Raw genomic sequence first — 23,972 nt, forward strand, 5'->3', positions numbered from 1 at the left:
GCGATAGGTTCAATACTTACCCTGATGTTGGGGTTGAATTGTTTTATACTGCGATAGGTTCAATACTTACCCTGATGTTGGGGTTGAATTGTTTTATACTGCGATATGTTCAATACTTACCCTGATGTTGCGGTTGCATTGTTTTATACTGCGATAGGTTCAATACTTACCCTGATGTTGGGGTTGAATTGTGCTATACGTCGATAGGTTCAATACTTACCTGATGTTGGGGTTGAATTGTATTATACTGCGATAGGTTCAGTACTTACCCTGATGTTGCGGTTGCATTGTTTTATACTGCGATAGGGTCAATACTTACCTTGATGTTCGGGTTGAATTGTTTTATACGTCGATATGTTCGATACATACCCTGATGTTTGGGTTGAATTGTTTTATACTGCGATATGTTCAATACTTGTCACATTTTTCAGGGAAACCTTTTGGGCTGATGGATACACGATGAATCCACACCTTTGTCATATCTTACTATGTAGAATAGGACTGTGTTAAACTGTTCTCTTCATTAACCCATTCACCCCTGAGGGCACATTTGAACTCTTCCAATTCAAAGCTTGAAATAGTTCATTATGAAATTTCAGGGGTGAATGAGTTAAGATCACATTTTTCAAGGACCGATACTGGTTTTCAATCGATGTTTTTTTGCACCCATAATTTGTTTCCCCTTTTGTCAGAACATACATATATATTGACTGACAATCCGCTGTTTAATACAGTATACTCTCGGTGATCTGCTGTTAAATACAGTATACTCGGTGATCTGCTGTTTAATACAGTATACTCTCAGTGATCTGCTGTTTAATACAGTATACTCTCTGTGATCTGCTGTTTAATACAGTATACTCTCTGTGATCTGCTGTCAACCCTCAGGGAAGAGTTTTGAGCCTCATTTACAGATCTCACCTGTTCAGGTTTCATTGAAATCATCTTTGTTCTAACTTCTCTCACTGTCATTTTGGTGTTAACCCTTTCACCCCTATGTAACTTTAGTTTTCTGGATGAGACCATTATGGTCCACAGTGGTGAAAGGGTTAAGCATCATTAGTTTTGGATTGACCAGTGTCATATATCTGCCTCAATTGAACAGCTTTGTTGCACCTCTTTTCTTACTTAGTCATGCATGAGATGCACACATTCTCACTTTGACTACAAAGATGACAGTTCTGTCCCACTGCAGTACACCATCCCTGGTGAGATATGAGCCTTCACAATGCAGTACACCATCCATGGTGAGATATGAGCCTACACAATGCAGTACACCATCCATGGTGAGATATGAGCCTACACAATGCAGTACACGATCCCTGGTGAGATACGAGCCTTCACAATGCCGTACACCATCCCTGGCGAGATATGAGCCTTCGCAATGCAGTACACCTTCCCTGGTGAGATATGAGGCTTCACAATGCAGTACACCACCCCTGGTGAGATATGAGCCTACACAATGCAGTACACGATCCCTGGTGAGATATGAGCCTTAACAATGCAGTACACCATCCCTGGTGAGATATGAGCCTTCACAATGTATACACTTTCATTTCAAATCAGGGTACCTGGATGTCCCATGTTTAGTTGATTTGCATTTTTGTCCTTGATTACTTCACACTGCATACACTTTTAATTATTAAAAGAAGGTCACACTGACCTACATATGTACATTTTGACCTTTGACCTACATCAAACAAAAAGTTTGTCTGGGCTCTATCTCCTACACTTCTAGTCACTGGACCTTCATATAAGTATAAGTTTACCTTGGTGAGGCGGTGTGTCATGTATCAAAAGTAGGTCACTCTGACCTACATTTTAACCTTACTACTAGTCACTGGAGCTTCATACTTGGGGTATGGGTTCACCTTGGTGAGGCAATGTTTCGTGTATTAAAAGTAGGTCACTCTGACCTACATTTTAACCTTACTACTAGTCATTGGAGCTTCATACTTGGGGTATGGGTTCATCTTGGTGAGGCAATGTTTCTTGTATTAAAAGTAGGTCACTCTGACTTAGTGACCTACATTTTGACGTTTGACCTTTATCAAAGAAAAAGTTTGTCCTGGCTCTATCTCCAACACTAGTCACTGGAACTTCATACTTGGAGTATGGGTTCATCTTGGTGAGGCGGTGTGACGTATATCTCTGTTTTTGACCTTTAACCTGCATCAAAGAAAAAGTTTGTCTAGGCTCTATCTCCTACAGTACTAGTTACTGGAACTTATTGCTTGGGGCATGTTTTCACTTGAAGAAGAAGCATACATATGCATAGTGTCACCAGATGCAATTTAATAGTAAAACGGTACCACTAACCAGTAAACATCCACCAGATTTATTTGCAATAGTAGCACTGACACTATTCCTTATTGATTATGGTGGGTCTGTCAAACATTCATATATAGAATTAGTCCCTGCACGAATGTATCATCTGTGCATTTAACATTCCGTGGGGGACTATAATTCGCCGAATCGTCTTGTTATTGTTTATTCTTTCTGTCTTGGATGTCTGACTGCATTGACACTCAAGCTATCAAAATGGTAATGTTTCATCACCATTACTTTGATGTAGTTACCAAGTTACCAAGTTACCAAGTAACCAAGTTACCAAGTTATCAAGTAACCAAGTTACCAAGTTACCAAGACCAAGTTACCAAGTCTGTTTTTACTAAAGCAGTGCCATACAACAGACATTGTTAATATACTATTTACGGTAAGTCCACAAAATCAAAATATTTGCATAATTAGAAAAAAACTACCTAGTTACTGTAAATGTTTGTTGCTGCAGTACATTAACCGTTTCACCACTGTAGACCATAATGGACTCGTCCATATCAATACATGGTAGTGTCTACTAAAGTTACATAGGGGTGAAAGAGTTAATGAAGTTATAAGGCTCTGACCCTGAACTGATTTTCATTGTCAGTAATCATCCTTTCTTCTGAAACCAGTTGTCAGATTGCAATGAAACTTGGTGGCAATCACCAACCTGTGGCTGAAATAAGAATCTTTATTAAAAAAGTAGCTTAACCCTGACAGGTTAGGGTAAAAAGGGTTTACAGAATGAATAACCTTAAAGCAACATCTCCTGGGATTGTGGGTATTATATGAAGATCAGTATAAATACTGCTGAAGGGGTTGATTCCCCAGGGGACTGCATGGTCGACCATAAAGGGTTGCATAGTGCAAAACCCTAAAAACATTGATAAAACTTACTGATGAAATTTCTCTCATACGTTATAAAATTGTCCTCAGATTATATAATTAAGAGGAATATTATTTACACTAAAACAAGAATTCCACAGGAGTGGATGTGTCGCCTGCTCAGTGCTTTTAGTAAGAAAAGTTGAAACTTGACAGAAATAAAAAACCTAATATATGTTGAACATTATTGTTTCTAGCATAACTACAAAATTTGAAAAGAATTGATTTAAAAATAAAAAAAGTTCTTGCATTTACTACACAATGCCCTTATTTGGCAATAAAAGGGGCATTACTCCACTAAAAATGCACGTAAACTTCTGAGATGCGAACTTGTCCCAGATATATTAGTATGCAATATGTGTACAAAGTTTGAATTCAATCAATCCAGGGAAACTCAAGTTGTCTCACGGAAACAAGGGACATCGCAACAGACGCCGCCGACAAAGTAATACCTATATATATGATATATATGTCGCCTCACCTTACAGGGGACACAAAAAGGACTACCCATGAAAGGGCAAAGAAAACATGGATTACCATTTACACTCAAGAAAGGACTACCACTAAATGGAGGAGTTTAAGCCATACATTCAAGTACATATTTCTGTGTTATAATTGAGTTAAATTGAACTTCCATGCAAATAATATTTTGTTCATTATTCCCTTCGTTTTGGGACACTCAGCAGTTTATATATTATTCATGTTATGCTCAAGTAACTATTAAGGTCCATGTGTTCATTTAAAAATATTATGCATATTTTTTACTCCCGTTTTAAAAGTTTTTGTCCAAATATCTTAACATTGATATGTATTTACTACTGTTATTGTATATAATGTTAAATAATATTATAACGACATTTTAAAACTTAAGTGGAGCGTAAATTTAAACTTGGCTTAGATCAATCATAAAAGTAGCATAATGTGAAGACATTGTGCGAAAATATATTAATTTTTATTTTTTTACACAAAATGATCTAAAACAGATCTGTATAAAATATTGCAATTGTTCACTGAATAATTGAAGTGATATATGATATTTTCATAACTTGACGTACTTCTATTTGGCTGTGGGGTTTGTTTGAACCTCCGTATGTGCTGACAAGTGCGTGTTTGACCTCCGGTGATTGGGGCACCTTGTGTCAGACCTATTAACAGGGTCTTAAAAATTGTATAGATATTACTGGTTTCAAGGCAGCCCTTTGTGAAAGTATTATTGTCTGTGTCAAATTCAGTGTTATATGTCTGTAGTTTTGTGTGTGTGTTTGAATACATAGCTGGTGAGATACCTTCAGGAACAAAATGATAATAAAAAATGACATCTGTGGTTGCTAGGGTAAAAAAATAAGAAATGGAAGTATACTACATGTACATATTAAGCTTTACCAAAACATATTATCATTTCAAAATACTAAGTGGTAATTATGATATGGAATATTCATTTCTCCCACAACCACTATAGGTCGATCTCATCACTCTCCACTCATTGTGTAAACCTGGCAGGCATTGGTTAAAACGTTTTGATTACCCACTTGTGGCCATAACACCATGAACGTTATTTCATTGGTCAATCTGCTAATAATGACGTCAAGTGACAATGGTGATGTCATGGTTTATGGCAATTGCTTTCGGATTGAAACGGAAATAATGAATTCCTAAGAAAAACATACAATTTATAGATATAATATCTGAGCATTGAGGGAGGGAAAGGGTCCAAGACTTGAAACAGTTGATTATCCCGTTTATCTAACTTTCGTTAGTCAATTTTCAAATTGCAAAAGTCACTTGGTAAACTTCATGTCTTTATACAATTTGAAAATTAACTAACTGGAGTGCTGTTTATTTGCTCAAAGAAGGATTTGCGATTGTCCTAATAGTTTGATATTGAGCTTTTTAATATGATTGCGCTAATGTATGTGTGTTTACCGTACCTAATCAATATAATAGGTATTTGATTTAATTGAACATCTCGCTTGGTGTCAAAGAAAGGGTTCGTACGAAAATTAATACATGTACACTTATGTATGTACAGCATTAACTATAGAAACACATGCTTCATATACGTTTATTGGTAAGAACTTGTAAGCCTTTACATACAGTACTAGTGTAGCAGTAGTCTATGAACTTTTACACATATGTTTAAAGACAGGATTTGTGCAAGAATTGATATGTACAGCACCATCCAAATTCTTGGAAAGATTATCCAGTATGATGTCCAAATAAAATATCTGGGAATAAGTTTCATGTAAAGGAAAAATGTTGGTGTTTCACTCATGCAAAGACAATAAAATTACGATATTACTGTCTCTTTTTAACGTCAGCCAAATGTTTTTGTAAGAGATGAACAAAATATTATTGAATTTTTTTTTAGCGAATAACAGTTGTATTTCCCTCTTTGGTTAAATATTTTTCATATTTTTTATTCGTCAAAAATTTCAAAATATTCACCTCACTCGTGAAACATAACTGCTTTTCACTAGAAATTGAATGTACCATCACAGTATATTTTGTATTATACTATTTACAAGATTTATATAATGTTAACGGAATACAAAGTTTTACAAAGATTTATTTTCCATTATAATCTCTGATGATACATAAGAAGAAGTCAAATCTTATTATTTTACATTCAAATGTTTGTGTTATCTTATTACATAACACTTGCTCAAGACGTCAATTAGGAAACTACGGATGGCTGTTCTGTTTATTACACATGTTTAAGAATGTTTCTTATTTAACTCGTTAGTAGCGTATGTGCTGTATAGCGCTGATCTTTTGGTATAGGATTGTTTTTTGTTGTTTTTACGACCTAGTAAAAGTATAACGAAATGTACACCACAAATATGTTGCCTTCATATCGTTAGGTTTCAAGGACTGTGGGCGCTTTACAATTTTATTTTTATAAAATTGAAATCAATCAAATAAGTTTGAGTAGCAAAATTGCAAAGTATTGCCCTCAATATAAAAACCCGCACAGTATTTAGCAGGTTAACTTTGCGAAATAGCAAAACGACACTCGGTAAAAATGTTGCTTATATAAAATTTCCAAATTAATTTTGATTGTATAAAGTGCTCGTTTGAGAACAGCGATATATCTCTGCACATATGTGAACCGATTTTGATTCATTATCTTCAATTCATATATTTTAATTCTTGCTATCGTTTTCATAGTAACATTAAAAAAATGTCTTCCATTTGATGCAATGAGCTTCATTGTTTGATGTTATTATATTGATGACAATTTGTTCTGTTTTTACTAACATGTGTTTAATAAATGATGAATGTTTACACTGTGGTTGGTGTCGGTGATCTTTTTAGCCCACCTTCATCTGATCACCCTGCGTCCGTGGTCCATTGTCCTTACCTAAACAATTCTTGTTATCGGTATTTCTCAAGAAGTACCAGAGGGATCTCAAATTTTATATGTAGGTTCCCCTTGGTCCACAGCTGTACATGTGCAGGGCAACTTTTGAGACTGATCGGTTAAACAACATGGCCGACAGGCAGCCATCTTGGATTTTGATAGTGAAAGTTTGTTATCTCTATTTCTCAAGAAGTGCTAGAGGGATCTTTCTCAAATTTTATATGTATGTTCCCCTTGGTCCTAGCTGTGCAGGGCAATTTTAGAGACTGATCGTATAAACAACATGGCCGACAGGCAGCCATCTTTGTTTTTGATATTGAAAGTTTGTTATCGCTATTTCTCGGGAAGTACGGGAGGGATCTTTCTCAAATTTTAAATGTGGGTTCCCCTTGATCCCTCGTTGTGCATGTTATATTTTGAGACTGATCATAAAAACAAAATGGATTAAAAGAAGAACTAAACAGATCTTTCTCATATTGCAATGATAAATTCTATTTCTTTCACATTAAGTACTGTACTAGTAAATATGTGAAATGACAAACCCACTTTGAAGGTTGGCTTTCACACACATCAGTATTAAGTTTAGATCAAAAGTTACCTCAATGTGCTGTTAACATGACACGATCAAACAGATTAGAGGAAAGAAGAGAAAAGATCGAACTGACAAAGAACTAATGAAGATGGTACAAAGGTGGGCGCCAAGATCCCTCTGGGATCTCTTGTTAGTATTGTGTTATGGCATGTCTAAACACCTTTACCGTAAAAATAGTGTTTGGAACATGGGAAACTACTGGTGCTTATAGTAGGCTTTAACAACAAGTCTGAAATATATTTAATTGGGGAAAATAATCCAGGTTTCCGCAAGAACATTTAAAAAATTTGGAGAAATTATGACTTTTTTCTAAATTTTATTTTTCATTCAAAGTTCGGCTGAATATTGTTGTTGAACGGCAGAACTGTTAACCAACATAAACATTGTATGCTGTATGGGTGTGCAATATTATAGATAATGAATAGTCACGAAGTTACAGTGAATATCACCTACAAGATAGCCTTAACGTATTTGTTTATTGAACGTGGTCTCTTAATTGTATTGCAACGGTTATACCAAAACGATACGAAGATTGTAGGATTTCGCGCAGAATTACTTCAAAAATAAAAAACGTTTGCAGTATGGAATTTGCGGCCCGAGTTGAGATTGTGGGGTTTAAACACGCAAACTCACTGTATCGTGAACATTGATTTGTGGTCGCTAGAATGATGTCTTCCGCGCGCTTGCTGTCACTTGAAGAAAACTTAACAAAAACCCTGTAAATATATCAGGTTTTCATTTATCTCGCACGTGAATCCAAACCAAAACACTAAACACACGAGTTGAGTGTGTTAACAGCCGATACAGCTTTGGGTGGTAAGGCCTTGAACCTGTTTACTAAAGTATCCCTGATTCTGACAGACGTGACCTTACACCAGCTAGCTGTAAACACTAGATTCATTATCATCTCGAGTCTTCCCCGAGCTGATTCATACTTATTTTATAAACGTAAACAATGGAAGAAAAATGGAATTGATGTAATGTGTTAGTTTGTTTTCAAAACCAGATATACCATTGTATTTAAAGTGTGTGACATTTCGAATAAATGTTAATTTAGAAAAAATCAAAAATTAAATGTCATGTATACAGAATTAAAATCCTTTAATCAAATTAATATATGCATACAAATTTGCTTCGACGTGATTTTGTTTAAATTCTTCTTAATGAACCTACAAAAACAACCGCTTATTGAAAGAATCTTTCACATGGTAATGTAGTGTTATCATCAACGCTAGGATGATATCATCATATATGAAATTATTTGTTAACTAAGCAAGACTTCTTTGAACATACTGCCTGCTCTTGATATAAATATAAACACTGATAGGTTTCAATACATGTCATTTTCAATTTAAGGTTCGGTATATTTGATGTTGAAATAGACTATGGCAACTCGAAGTTTTAGCCTACATGACGTATCGTAAAAACACTGCCCCTTCCCAAGGTCTGCTCTATTATTGATACGTAAAACGGTAGATGTAATATATACACATGATATGAATTAATAAATTAATATCAATATCTATTTGTAGGCGAAAAGCAAGGCAGTAACATTGTGTCTCGATATTACAGAGAAACGAAATATACAATTTTATTAAAGAAATTTTTTAATTGAAAAATCTGTTACTAAAATTACTATCTATATGCAAAAATTCTTCTTTTTATATACTCATATAGATTTATACGAATGTATGTATGATTATTTGATATATTCCTATTGTACACATCTCTACACTGAAGTTTTGTTTACAGAAAAAATAAAAATGTCATTTTTTTAATACAATACCGCCATAAATGTCCTTCATTTACATCACGTAATATATCCCAGTTGTTTGTATCAATATGTGCAGCTACAAGTATGGCAAGCCAACTTAACATTTATTCAAGGAGCAATGTCGATCCTGTATTTCAAAAAAATATATAAGATATCTTATATCGTATATAAGATATCTCATAAAGTATATGAGATATCTTATATAGTATATGAGATATCTTATATAATATATAAGATATCTTATATACTATATGAGATATCTTATATAGAAATTAAATGAGATGCTATATAAGATATCTTATATGATATATAAGATATCTTATATCGTATATAAGATATCTCATTTAATTTTCTATATAAGATATCTTATATAATATATAAGATATCTCATATAGCTATATAAGATATCTTATATAATTAAAGTCTCGTTACTAAATAAGATATCTTATATAGGAACGAGATTTTAACAAAATGTCGAAAATGAAGTCTCCCCGTCCGGAATATCTCGAGGATCTACGTAGGGACAGTAGGCTTGTTGTAACAACACGTGTTCCTGTCGCCGCCATTATGTCTGAGCCCACTTCAAGAGTGCGGGAAATGGCAGCCTCTGCTTTGGCCGCTATAAGAGAGACAAGGCGAGCTAGGCCTAGGGTAAATACAGCATCCGTACCATCCCTCTCCGCCATTGCGCCCAATGCAATCCTGAATGTGCTCCGAATGATTCTCGAGGGAAAAATTAGTTTCTGGTTTTTAATGCCACGAAATCTCATTCTATATCAGATATCTTATATAGCAACGAGATTTCAATTATATAAGATATCTTATATAGCTATATGAGATATGTTATATATTATATGAGATATCTTATATAGAAAATTAAATGAGATATCTTATATGCGATATAAGATATCTTATATAGTATATATGATATCTTATATTCTTATATAAGATTTCTCATTTAATTTCTATATGAGATATCTCATATAGGATATAAGATATCTTATATATTATAAAAGATATCTCATATAGTATATAAGATATCTTATATCGTATATAAGATATCTTATATACTATATGAGATATCTTATATAATATATAAGATATCTTATATAATTCGATGAAATACAGGATCGACATTGCTCCTTGAATAAATGTTAAGTTGGCTTGCCATATACAAGTGAACAAACTTCTGATGATGACAACCGAGTCGTTCCGATATAGAACACTGTAAGAAATAGAGTGAACTGCTGCTAAAGTACAACAATTAGTTGCGTGTGTCTAGACTTAAATTACTGGACATTTATATCAAACATTCGTCTCGTTTGTGAGTGTAAGGTAATTATCCTTGACGATGGTGTCTTTACGTCACCATCAAATGTGTGTCAGATTAGCATTTACGCATTGGCATATGACCCATATCTGAACAGATTAAATCCAACCACAGAATGACGTCAACTAACCATTACAGTCCAGATCTTGAGAATTCCTAATTGTGATATTAACCATATGTCAAAACTCATGCATACTGAGTACAAGAATTTTTAAACCTGTCTAAAAAGTCCGCCTTAGTAAGATTGGAAACGCTTGAAAACTATAATAAACAAATAATTGCTAGTAATGAAATAAATTTCAGAGGGAATCCCAAACTTGTCGCTATACGGCGATCTAATTACAACCTTAAAGGTGTATCGGATCTGAGTATGTTTGTAGTAATGGCTACTTCTATACGTCTATATTTGGTACAAGGACGAGAGAGAGCGAGTGATGCATGTTTTATAAAAATATCTGATTTACTCATATAAAAGATCAATTTCTCTTTATTTTGTGGTGTTTGGTCTGTTACGTGTATAGCTGTATTAGTGTAATATTATGATATATTATTATTTATATGGTATAAACTTTATCTATTTCAACAATTGTGAAACAAGTTGTCTAAGTTATGTTTATCACTCTTTAATTGTTGGCCTCGATTGAAGCGCGCAGTCCTAATGTACAAGGAAACCGGAATTCCATTGAAGCGCGCAGCCCGTGCATGTATGTATAAGGAAACCGGAATTATATTGAAGCGCACAGTCCTAATGTATAAGTAAACCGGAGTTCCATTGAAGTGCGCTGTCCTAATGTACAAGGAAACCGGAATTCCATTGAAGCGCGCAGCCCGTACATGTATGTATAAGGAAACCGGAATTCCATTGAAGCGCGCAGTCCGTACATGTATGTATAAGGAAACCGGAATTCTATTGAAGCGCACAGTCCTAATGTATAAGTACACCGGAGCTCCATTGAAGCGCACAGTTCTAATGTATAAGGAAACCTGAATTCCATTGAAGCGCGCAGTCCTAGTGTATAAGGAAACCGGAATTCCATTGAAGCGCGCAGCCCGTACATGTATGTATAAGGAAACCGGAATTCCATTGAAGCGCGCAGTCCTAATGAATTCCATTGAAGCGCGCAGTCCTTATGTATAAGGATGCCAGAATTCCATTGAAGCGCGCAGTCCTAATGCATAAGTAAACCGGAATTCAATTGAAGAGCGCAGTCCTAATGTATAAGTAAACCGGAGTTCCATTGAAGTGCGCAGTCCTAATGTATAAGGAAATCGAATTCCATTGAAGCGCGCAGTCCTAGTGTATAAGGAAACCGGAATTCCATTGAAGCGCGCAGTCCTTATGTATAAGGATGCCAGAATTCCATTGAAGCGCGCAGTCCTAATGCATAAGTTAACCGGAATTCCATTGAAACGCGCAGTCCTAATGTATAAGGAAACCGGATTTCCATTGAAGCGCGCAGTCCTAATGTATAAGTAAACCGGAGTTCCATTGAAGCGCGCAGTCCTAATGCATAAGGAAACCGGAATTCAATTGAAGCGCGCAGTCCTCATGTATAAGGAAACCGGAGTTCCATTGATGCGCGCAGTCCTAATGTATAAGGAAACCGGAATTCCATTGAAGCGCGCAGCCCTCACATGTATGTTTAAATTAACAAATAACAGCAAGATAGATTTTGTACACACATTTAATTAATATCCTACCGTACATACATATCAGAAAACATCCATAATCATGCACAAGTATAATTGTATACAGAAATACATCAAGTACATAAAAAACATCATATTGGCATTTTGGGGCGAACTCAGCATATAGACTTTTTATTGTTGAAACTATTCTTCAACTCAGTTGGCAGCTGGGATTTGTAGCTGTGGAGACAAAGTCCTGTTTGCTACAAATAGTGACTGATTGCCTCTGTTGTTCAGTTCTGCAGACTTAGCTGCAATACTGAGTTGAGTGCGAGTATACTATCCGTAGTCGTACAAACTTTGTTGTTACCGAGACTACTCCTATGTATACCTTGCTATACCAAACCGGATGAAGAAAAGCATCTTACGTGTTACAATTAAATTTAAAATGTTACCTTTTGCGGACTGGCTGTAACTCTTTGGCTATATTGCTCCAGTGCGACATTAGGTAACTATGGGACAATTTGGTGTCGCCACCCGTAAACTCGAGCTGGCTGTAACTCTTTGGCTACATTGCTCCGGCTCGGTATTGGGTTAGGACATATATAATTATTTTATTTTTTATAGTAATGTCTAAAACTGTAATATCTAATTATAGATGTTATGTAATATTATTACATATTCACAATTTTTTTAAGGGGTAATTTTTATATTAGAAATTAGTTATTAAATTTCTATTGAAAACAGGCCAAACTTAGGTGTATTATGATAGTAATATAGCTGAGTGCCCCAATTCCATTGAAGCGCGCAGTCCTCCTAATGTATAAGGAAACCGGAGTTCCATTGAAGCGCGCAGTCCTAATGCATAAGGAAGTCGGATTTCCATTGAAGCGCGCAGTCCTTACATGTATGTATAAGGAAACCGGAATTCTATTGAAGCGCCCAGTCCTAATGTATAAGTAAAACGGAATTCCATTGAAGCGCGCAGTCCGAATGTATAAGGAAACCGGAATTCCATTGAAGCGCGCAGTCCTTATGTATAAGGAATCTGGAATTCCATTGAAGCGCGCTGTCCTAATGCATAAGGAAGTCGGAATTCCATTGAAGCGAGCAGTCCTTACATGTATGTATAAGGAAACCGGAATTCTATTGAAGCGCACAGTCCTTATGTATAAGTAAAACGGAATTCCATTGAGGCGCGCAGTCCTAATGTATAAGGAAACCGGAGTTCCATTGAAGCGCGCAGTCCTAATGTATAAGGTAACCGGAATTCCATTGAAGCGCGCAGTCCTAATGTATAAGGAACCTGGAATTCCATTGAAGCGCGCAGTCCTAATGCATAAGGAAGTCGGAATTCCATTGAAGCGCGCAGTCCTTACATGTATGTATAAGGAAACCGGAATTCTATTGAACCGCACAATCCTTATGTATAAGTAAACCGGAATTCCATTGAAGCGCGCAGTCCTAATGTATAAGGAAACCGGAATTTTATTGAAGCGCGCAGTCCTAATGTATAAGGAAACCGGAATTCCATTGAAGCGCGCAGTCCTTATGTATAAGGAATCTGGAATTCCATTGAAGCGCGCTGTCCTAATGCATAAGGAAGTCGGAATTCCATTGAAGCGCGCAGTCATTACATGTATGTATAAGGAAACCGGAATTCTATTGAAGCGCACAGTCCTTATGTATAAGTAAAACGGAATTCCATTGAAGCGCGCAGTCCTAATGTATAAGGAATCTGGAATTCCATTGGAGCGCGCAGTCCTAATGTATAAGGAAACCGGAATTCTCCATTGAAGCGCGCAGTCCTTACATGTATGTACAAGGAAACCGGAATTCTATTGAAGCGCACAGTCCTAATGTATAAGTAAAACGGAATTCCATTGAAGCGCGCAGTCCTAATTTATAAGGAAACCGGAATTTTATTGAAGCGCGCAGTCCTAATGTATAAGGAAACCAGAATTCCATTGAAGCGCGCAGTCCTAATGTATAAGGAATCTGGAATTCCATTGAAGCGCGCAGTCCTAATGCATAAAGAAGTCGGAATTCCATTGAAGCGCGCAGTCCTTACATGTATGTATAAGGAAACCGGAATTCTATTGAAGCGCATAGTCCTTATGTATAAGTAAAACGGAATTCCATTGAAGCGCGCAGTCCTAATGTATAAGGAAACCGGAATTCCATTGAAGCGCGCAGTCCTACTGTATGATTAAACCCAGAAAACTAAAATGTGTTACTCTAAAAAACTTGTTTTCATACCTCATTTCTGTTGGAGTTACAGCGCAATTCATCATTTTAAGAAAAGAAATATCTTAAGTATTATCACAATGTACATATGCATAATATATAAGTGTAAAGCAAATCTATTCTCCTCCCCTTTTCCCTTCCATACACTCAAGATTTGATCACTGTACGTGTAGTAAGCGATACCCAAATACGAATTAAGCTGTACACCAACAACATATAACTACACGATGTCATGTTCACCGTACGATGTTTCTATAACTTAGAATTGCTGTGCAGCTACACAACACGACAGTTTGTCATTGTAATACCATTACATGATAGGTCGTTTGTTCCTTAAATACCAGTACACATATTCTCCATACAAACGGAATGCACACATTTATGAATCGTAGCCACTCGAGTGATACATATAGGAGCTAACATGAGTTTTCATATGAGATTTATGAAACGAGTCTAAGAATGTTTAGGTCACCTGAGCTTTAGCTCAAGTGAACTATTGCTATTCGTCTTCGTCCGTCGTCGTGCGTCGTGCGTCTTCCGTTAACATATTATATTTTCAACTTAAGCTGAAATACTGACAGAAGGATTTCATTAATATTTCATGGGAAGGTTACTGACATATCCCTGACCAAGTGTTTTTATTTTTCGGGTCGATCACAAATCCAATATGGCCGACATGGCCGCCATTTCGAAAAACTATTTCAAATTTAAAGTCAAGTTCTACTGGGCCGATAGAACTGAAACTTAATAGGAATGATCGACTCATGGTCCTGACAAAGTTTTGACATTTCTAGGGTCAATCAGAAATCCAATATGGCCGACACGGCCGCCATTTGGGAAAAAAACTATTTCAAACTTAAAGTCAAGTTCTGCTCGGCTGATTGAACTGAAAATTGGTAGGAATGGTCGACTCATGGTCCTGACAAAGTGTTGTTATTTTTCGGGTCGATCAGAAATCCAATATAGCCGACACGGCCGCCATTTTGAAAAACTATTTCACACTTAAAGTCAAGTTCTACTGGGCCGATTGAACTGAAACTTGGTAGGAATAATCGACTCATGGTCCTGACAAAGTGTTTTTGTTTTTAGGGTCAGGAATCCAATATGGCCGACACGGCCGCCATTTTGAAAAACTATTTCAAACTTAAAGGCAAGTTCTGCTCGGCTGATTGAACTGACACTTTGTAGGAATGATCGACTCATGGTCCTGACAAAGTGTTGTTATTTTCGGGTCGATCACAAATCCAATATGGCCGACACGACCGCCATTTTGAAAAACTATTTCAAACTTAAAGTTAAATTCTACTGGGCCGATTGAATTGAAACTTAATAGGAATGATCGACTCATGGTCCGACAAAGAGTTGTAATTTTTCGGTTCGATCAGAAATCCAATACGGCCGACACGGCTGCCATTTTGAAAAAAACAATTTCAAACTTAAAGTCAAGTTCTGCTGAGCCGATTAAACTGAAACTTAATAGGAATGATCGACTCATGGTCCTGACAAAGTGTTGTTATTTTTCGGGTCGATCAGAAATCCAATATTGCCGCCACGGCTGCCATTTTGAAAAACTATTTCAAACTTAAAGTCAAGTTCTACTGGGCCGATTGATTTGAAACTTAATAGGAATGATCGACTCATGGTCCGACAAAGTGTTGTAATTTTTTTGGGTCGATCAGAAATCCAATATTGCCGCCACGGCTGCCATTTTGAAAAACTATTTCAAACTTAAAGTCAAGTTCTACTGGGCCGATTGAACTGAAACTTGGTAGGAATGATCAACTCATGGTCCTGACAAAGTGTTGACATTTCTAGGGTCAATCAGAAATCCAATATGGCCGACACGGCCGCCATTTTGAAAAACTATTTCAAACTTAAAGTCAAGTTCTACTGGGCCGATTGAACTAAAACTTGGTAGGAATGATCGACTCATGGTCCTGACAAAGTGTTGTTATTTTTCGGGTCGATCAGAAATCCAATATGGCCGACACAGCCGCCATTTTGAAAAACTATTTCAAACCTAAAGTCAAGTTCTAATTGGCCGATGAAACTGAAACTTTGTATGAATGATTCACTCATGGTCCTGATGAAGTTTTGTTATTTTTCGGGTCGATCAGAAATCCAATTTGGCTGCCGCGGCCGCTATTTTGAAAATAACTATTTCAAACTTAAAAACAAGTTCTAATAGGCCGATTTAACTGTAACTCGGTCTAGGAATGATCAGCTCATGGTCATGACAAACTTAAGTTAACGTTATACTTAACTATATTTTACTTAAATTGATACATATTTCAACAACAAAAATAAATACTGTAGGACTCAGGTGACCGTTAAGGTCTATGGGCCGCTTGTTAAATTTAGCGAGCCTCTACAATGTACGTCTGTTGATATTTACAGTAAATCTCCACCTACAAGAGGTCTTCAAAATGTCGAACATATATCAGCGTCCTTCCACTAACTTTCTCAAAAACGGCCACGGCTACTTTTGTATTCCTCCACATAACTCCTCCTCACCTAAAGTCTCGGGCACCTGTTTCGTCCATATCCTCAAATGTACGAACTCGCTTAATCTCACGACACAAATTAATCGTGTCGTAATATAAAATGTTATTCCTTTTATTCCATATACTGTTATTGTCACCGCCTATTAAACTGATATTCACAAAGTCTCCAACACAATATTATGGAACTAAACATGTTTCTCCTCCTGTTGCCACAGCCGTATACAAAATGGCGACATCTTCTAGTTTCTGCGTCGTAACCATACCACGATAGGCGGGTACTACATAATCCCTGTTCCGTAGGTAGGGGCAACATGCACAGATCGTCTGAAAAACAAAATGTGAGTTTTTTAATTATTTCGTTGAACATCTACATTAAAATCCATATTGGTATTACACCAGGTATATTAGAAGACAATGAAGCTATATGTCACACCGCTTTTTAATTCTATATAAAGCTGTAAAATGATTCCGGATGTTTTGTGTACACATCCATAAAAACAGGTTTTCAGAAACGTTGTAACTGTAACTGTAAATGATGCAATGTTTGGCTGGGTATTTCCACATTGTGAGATAAGAAATTGAAATGTAAAATTGTGTATGAACTAAATAAATACTTACTTAAAACTTCACGAAGGCTAGGTTCATTCCCAGCATGTAAAACGGAGACTGTCCCAATAGTAAGGTAAAGAAATATCCACGTCTTCATTCTTTACAGCAGCTTTCTATTAACAAAAACATAAAATAAAGCAAGCTTTTCTTGTCACAAGATACCGTTCACTTTTAGACACTAACTTTAACTCTCTACCTTATCATTATTCCATGTTTTGATAATAATATACAGCATTTGATATAGCGCCCTATCGAGCTAACAGAAGCCACTAAAAAGAGCTTTACAGTACATAGATTATTACAATTAGCATATACACAATGTACATTAATCAATTCAATTTTGAGGAATTCGTAGGAGCTGCCTTATCAGGCGCTAACTACTAGTCCTATGCCACCTGGCTTATATCTCCCTATGTGTGTATGCCTGCGTGTGTGCTGGAGATGTAATGCGTCGTTCTGTTTGTAATGGGACCGTGCTTCCAATAGCATTATTTGTAGTGCCACCTCACTTGAACGCTAGAGCACAAATATCGCAACATCCACCCCAGACCAATTTATACTCCACCTGGGTTGATGGAGTTGTGTGGGCAGGAGAATAACAATTTCTCTGAATATCCATGCGTACGACGCATTAAATTTGTTAAATTGCTTCCCTCTAACAAGTGTGATGCTGGTCTAACATGAACAAATAGAAAAATTGATAAGTCCATTATTACTTGTAACATACCGACCAAAAAATGTATTCCCGTTTATACTCATATATCTATTTTCTTTATCGAAATAAATACATTAATCAAATTAAAATAAACAAAATAAAATGTTATGAAGAATTCAAACAAACACATATAGTTATACATACATTTATATATATATCACCAATGAAATAACAAATACATGAGATTGTTTTCAATTTTCAAAAAATTATAAGGTGCATTTATTTTAAAAAACAATCCCGTGTATGTGATAGAGTGATCATGCTAGTACAATAAACCATCACTCTCACCTTAGGTTTTAGATGACAGTTGGTCGATATCACACATAGACACAGTACTCCAGTAAAACGAAACTTCCCACGTTCTAGTGAATGGAAAACTCAGGAAAACTTTGCACAAACTGTATACCTCTTCTTCAACGAGTGGAATGCCCTTTTTATTTGAATTTTGCTGTTTTACGAACGTCGTCCCTGTTTAATGGCCACTGTGAGGCATGTAATTGGTGCTTGAGATGACAAACATTATCACAAAATATAAATCTGAATAATTTTCATTCATAACCGGCCTGATGAAGTGGATGACTGACGTACTACTCCAGCAATTAACATCTACAAATGTATGGAAACCTTCAGCGTCATAGCTTTTGTGGCTACCTCTTATATGCAGGGAAGAGTTTAGCTACAACACAAATACGTGTCGCCTGCAACCTTCCACGTCTTATTTTTTCTTGCTTAATTACAAAGCAAAATACAATTTTAAAGAAAATTCAATTGATACCGAATGCAAGAACGTTACTGATTATGCATATCAAAACTATTTTCATCTTAAACTATTTCAAAATAGTATCGGATGGTTGAACCATCAAACATTTCTTAGATATAATCACACAGGGGTATGCGACTGTACCAGACATAAATACATTTGCGTCTATCATTTTCCCAACTTATATTCCCAGAAGTTGAAAACATGGCTTTAAACGGCATCTTCTTCCAGAGTTAATTATAAGTTATAATATTTAAGTTACGCATACCTGCTTCTATCTCCTGGCTTTATATCTCCTATCTTCTGGCTTTATATCCCCTATCTCCTGGCTTTATATCCCCTATCTCCTGGCTTTATATCTCCTATCTTCTGGCTTTATATCTCCTATCTTCTGGCTTTATATCTTCTATCTCCTGGCTTTATATCTTCTATCTCCTGGCTTTATATCTCCTATCTTCTGGCTTTATATCTCCTATCTCCTGGCTTTATATCTCCTATCTTCTGGCTTTATATCTTCTATCTCCTGGCTTTATATCTCCTATCTCCTGGCTTTATATCTCCTATCTCCTGGCTTTATATCTCCTATCTCCTGGCTTTATACGAATTGTTTCATACTTCTACCCCTGCTTTCATTTATCAAGATATTGCTCATCTCAAATCACGTGATGCAACAATTCGTGTATCGACGTTTGAAAGGAGTGATCTTTTCTAAGAATATGAAGGACCCGTGTCTGTTTGGTTTGGGGTTGTTCGCGACAGTTAATAGTTGTTGAGCTATTGGTAAACTTTCACAAACTCTGAATTACAAAATACAATATTGACATCATATATTATATAGCACTCTATTGATATTTTATATTAAGTATACAATATATTAAATAAGTTGTATAGCACTCTATTGATATTTTATACTAAGTGTACAATATATTACATAAGTTGTATAGCACTATTGATATTTTATATTAGGTAAACAATATATTACATAAGTTGTATAGCACTATTGATATTTTATATTAAGTATACAATATATATATTACATAAGTTGTATAGCACTGAATTGATATTTTATATTAAGTATACAATATATTACATAAGTTGTATAGCACTGAATTGCTATTTTATATTAAGTATACAATATATTACATAAGTTATATAGCACAATTGATATTTCATATTAAGTATACAATATATTACATAAGTTGTATAGCACTTTATTGATAGTATATATTAAGTATACATTATATTAAAAAAGTTATATAGCACTGAAATAATATTATATATTAAGTATACAATATATAAAATAAGTTATATAGCACTCAATTGATATTTTATATTAAGTACACAATATATTACATTGGTTGTATAACACTATTGATATTCTATATTAAGTATACAATATATTAAATAAGTTGTATAGCACTTTATTGATAGTATATATTAAGTACACAATATATTACATAAGTTGTATAACACTATTGATATTCTATATTAAATATACAATATATTAAATAAGTTGTATAGCACTATTGATATTTTATATCAAGTATACAATATATTACATAAGTTGTATAGCACTCTATTAAAATTTATATTAAGTATACAATATGTTACATAAGTTGTATAGCACTATAAATATTTTATAATAAGTATACAATATATTACATAAGTTGTATAGCACTCTATTAAAATTTATATTAAGTATACAATATATTAAATAAGTTGTATAGCACTATAAATATTTTATAATAAGTATACAATATATTACATAAGTGGAATCTAATCTGTTATGTCTTCTACAATGCGTACAATATTACCCATTGCATTTTTATAAACGAAATTTACAATAAGTAACGGTTATCGTTCTAACAATTTTTATACATATAAACGGTCAAAGTTAAGTAAAGTGAGCACCTTTACCATAAGATGAGGTATTGAAATCTCTACTGGTTTATAAAGCTATCATGATCATGTGAGGCTGGCGATAAGGAGTATCTGGCATACACATTCTGACGAGAAAAACCAAACCGTCAACTCTGTCGCACCTATCACAGGTACTAGTCTCGTCTGTCAACACCCATGTTATATAGTGTGGTGTAGTGACAGACAAGGCTAGCTATAATGGAAAATTTCAACACGAAAAGACAACAGGAGCCGACAAAGTGTCAAAATAATATGGACAAAGACCAGACACCTTTACAGAAACATAGAGGTGAAACAAGTCCTCCGGAATTGTATGTAAGTGGTCATCTACTATATCGGATCATCAACAAAAATAATATTCTTGGAATTATTTGAATTCGAAAGTAAATGAGAGTGAAGCTATCCTCGCTTTCTTCTTAAATTTGTATTTATTTTCAATTCAATTTTATAAGAATAGAAAAGTACACAAAGGAGAGGTACCCATGCTTTCCCTTTGGAATACCAACAGCTTTTGAAATATTTAGCAAATAAATTCAACAATAGAATTAATCATATAAAGATATAACGTATTACATCATTCATGCTTCTTCTTGCCAGAATTTTGAACAATTTGACAATAATTGACATTCTTTTGAAAACAAAATACTAATGCCAATTTACTTAGTCTAAATAATAATGTGTCACTTTCGGAAAGTTGTGGATTTTGGCCAATTCTATAAAGCGTAACATAACTATTAATAACAGTAATGATACAAAAAATCTTACTTTTTGCAGACGGTTTACACTGATAGAAATAATCTGGGACATTGTGATGACAAAGTACATAAAAATCATAGTTTTAGCATTGAACGAGAGAGAAAGGAGGATGATATGGGCTTTAGATAACAAACGGTCCATTGATCGGTAGGTCGGGTGGTCGGGTGGTCGGGTGTTGCAGTGGATAGCGCACTTGTCTTTCACTAAGGCGGCCGGGGTTCGATTCAGACGTCAAAGTATTGGGTCACCTGCCCGACCACGTCGTTTTCTCAGGGAACTCCGTTTTCCTTAAACAGTTATACCTCATGCGCGCTTACATCCGGACCAACAAGAGGGATACATATCAGTAATAACTTGTTTCATAATTGTTGTATATAAATAAAGTTTATATTTATTTACGTTCTATTGTAGCATGCGAATGTATATGGTGCCTCTGTATAGCCGTATTCCGTCTTTCTCAGTCAATGAACATGTGTGTTGAAAGTTGTGTTGCGAGCTACTCAGCACCCATCACATGAAAGCCTTAAATTATCGCAAGATTTTCGGAATATATCGCAAACATTTCATGGTCATTTGAAATCTTGTTATTTTGTATGCATCGATTTCTTTTATGTTTTAATTTGATTAGCATGTATCACCAAATATCAACAACAGTACTTCGTGTTTAGCTACACCAGCACAACAGTTAAAAGTAACCGGACTTCAGCTGACTCCTTGACTGATAAAAGAATGGGAACCACCTTTTTATGTACAAACGTGAATTGTTGTTATGCGAAAATAAGTCAAGTAGTCTCATTAAATTTATCTTTTTCGTATCAGCAGTCCCAAGCTCTGTTGGCTTGAACGAAAGATATGTTCAACAACATTCGGCATTATACATAACATATTCTAAATCATTGACATATTCTCTTATCATTATAATGGTTTTTTATTGAATTTTTAGCTAGATAACGTATATTTCTGTTAAAAGAGAAAGAAAAACTATTTTAGTTATCAGCACTGTTATGCTGTTGGGTTAACCTCAGTGCCCAGACTGTGTACTGTATGATATTACACTAGGTCTACGCGATTGAGTTGAAGCGGTCTGGGTGGGCAATTTGCGTCACCCAGTCATTATGTTGTTTACTGTGCAATTGACGCAAAATGTATCATGTTCCTGATGAACCCGGTACTAATTTAAATGTAGATATAAACTAGAAGTGCATGTCGGAGAACATCTCTATATATGTTCTCACTGTTATACAATGTAACATGATATGTGCATATTGAATTTGTGTTGAAACTTCACACATAATAGGCCTAATCGAATGATTTTAACTATAAATCGAGAATCATTTTGATTTATTTGCATTAGTTCAGTTATAATATCATCATCAAAATTTGTTTTTTGAACCATACTGATAAATATATACCTCAGTCAATGTTTTGCTTTATTTTTATATATATATACTCTTAACTCCCGAACTAGAAGTAACTGAATGACTTACTTGACCGAGAAACACCAGAACTGTACCTTGTGACGTCCTACACCATGGGAGCGGCCACATCTAATTTACATCCAACCACAAAGGTGACCCAAGATACAACGACAGTATGCAAATTGTCCCGTTAGTTTTCAGGTGACAGGAAATTGCTATTGTTTTATTATTTTCTGTCACATCATTTGATGGTATACATCACGCATTCACACACATTGCCATCCTTTCTGCGCATTTCCTTTATCATCACTTCCCATGGTCTTTATTGCATTAAGAATAATAAATATTTCTAGTCGCGGTCATTCAGTTCGGTTTTTCCGCCGCGAAAAGATACAGCATCATAGTAGCCCACTCGAATACGAAATCTATTTTTAGAGTTAAGACTTGTGAGAGCGAGTTGTTTATCACTAAAGTTAAATCAATGCATGTGTACTATGCATGTTTCTTTTTTTTTTTTATCAACAATTAACATCATTCTTATGTTGTGATGTGCTTGTTTTATTAATGGACAGATACAGAAGAAACATTACCATCACAATTTTGTATCTAGAATAACATTTCTTTTACGTATAGTGGCTTAGCTTATACGTATATAATTTTACATAACCAAAATTTACAGAAATAAACTAGCTTACCTGCAATGCATTTATGTTAAACACTTAACAATAACATTTCAGAATGGTTTGATACGTCACGCTTACAAATGCATGTATATATTTCCAAACATTCAAAACATCGTTGGAGTGGCTCATCATATACATACTGTTAATGTCTTGAAACTTACTCGGTAAAAGTGTTATAAAATCATCATAAGTAATTTGGTTTGTTAGAAGTTGGAAAAGTACAAAAGATAACACATCATAGTTAAATAATTTATTAACACTGGAATACAGATGTTACTTTGCTATGAAATTAATTTCTGAAATCCGGAACTGTTTCACCTTTTTTATTTTCTATTTTCATATTACCTTTAATACTTCAAGTTCTTTATTACTTTTAGTCGGTTGACTTATCATTTTTAACATATATACAGAACAACATGATACAAAGACAACATACAATATGATACTTACACACACACACACTTTGG

At 35.1% G+C, this 23,972-nt stretch overlaps 2 protein-coding genes and 1 long non-coding RNA gene across 6 annotated transcripts in view; 1 reads left to right on the top strand and 2 right to left on the bottom strand.

The window, feature by feature from the left end:
• Positions 1–107, top strand: part of LOC110461982 — a 75,814-nt gene extending 75,707 nt beyond the window's left edge. For all 3 annotated transcript variants that reach the window (XM_021515739.1, XM_021515737.1, XM_021515740.1), the window contains exon 30: positions 8–107. The gene's annotated coding sequence lies outside the window, so the exon portion shown is untranslated. The remainder of the gene's footprint in view (positions 1–7) is intronic.
• Positions 1–23,175, bottom strand: part of LOC110461984 — a 50,142-nt gene extending 26,967 nt beyond the window's left edge. The window contains exon 1 of the long non-coding RNA XR_002464213.1: positions 22,892–23,175. This is a non-coding gene — a long non-coding RNA (uncharacterized LOC110461984). The remainder of the gene's footprint in view (positions 1–22,891) is intronic.
• Positions 11,621–14,643, bottom strand: LOC110461983. Of its 2 annotated transcripts, none has more exons than XM_021515741.1 (2): positions 12,705–14,643; positions 11,621–11,892 (listed from the first exon to the last, which is right to left on the bottom strand). In XM_021515741.1, the coding sequence occupies exons 1-2, from the start codon at positions 13,525–13,527 to the stop codon at positions 11,792–11,794; spliced, it is 924 nt and encodes a 307-aa protein (XP_021371416.1). In that variant the 5' UTR covers positions 13,528–14,643; the 3' UTR covers positions 11,621–11,791. The 2 variants fall into 2 exon arrangements, with proteins under 2 accessions (XP_021371416.1, XP_021371417.1); XM_021515742.1 differs by having other exon boundaries at positions 11,621–11,871; positions 12,685–14,643.
• Positions 23,176–23,972: the final 797 nt, after the last annotated feature.

The sequence above is a fragment of the Mizuhopecten yessoensis genome, unplaced genomic scaffold (genome assembly GCF_002113885.1).
Source record: "Mizuhopecten yessoensis strain PY_sf001 unplaced genomic scaffold, ASM211388v2 scaffold10713, whole genome shotgun sequence".
NCBI lineage: Eukaryota > Metazoa > Mollusca > Bivalvia > Pectinida > Pectinidae > Mizuhopecten > Mizuhopecten yessoensis.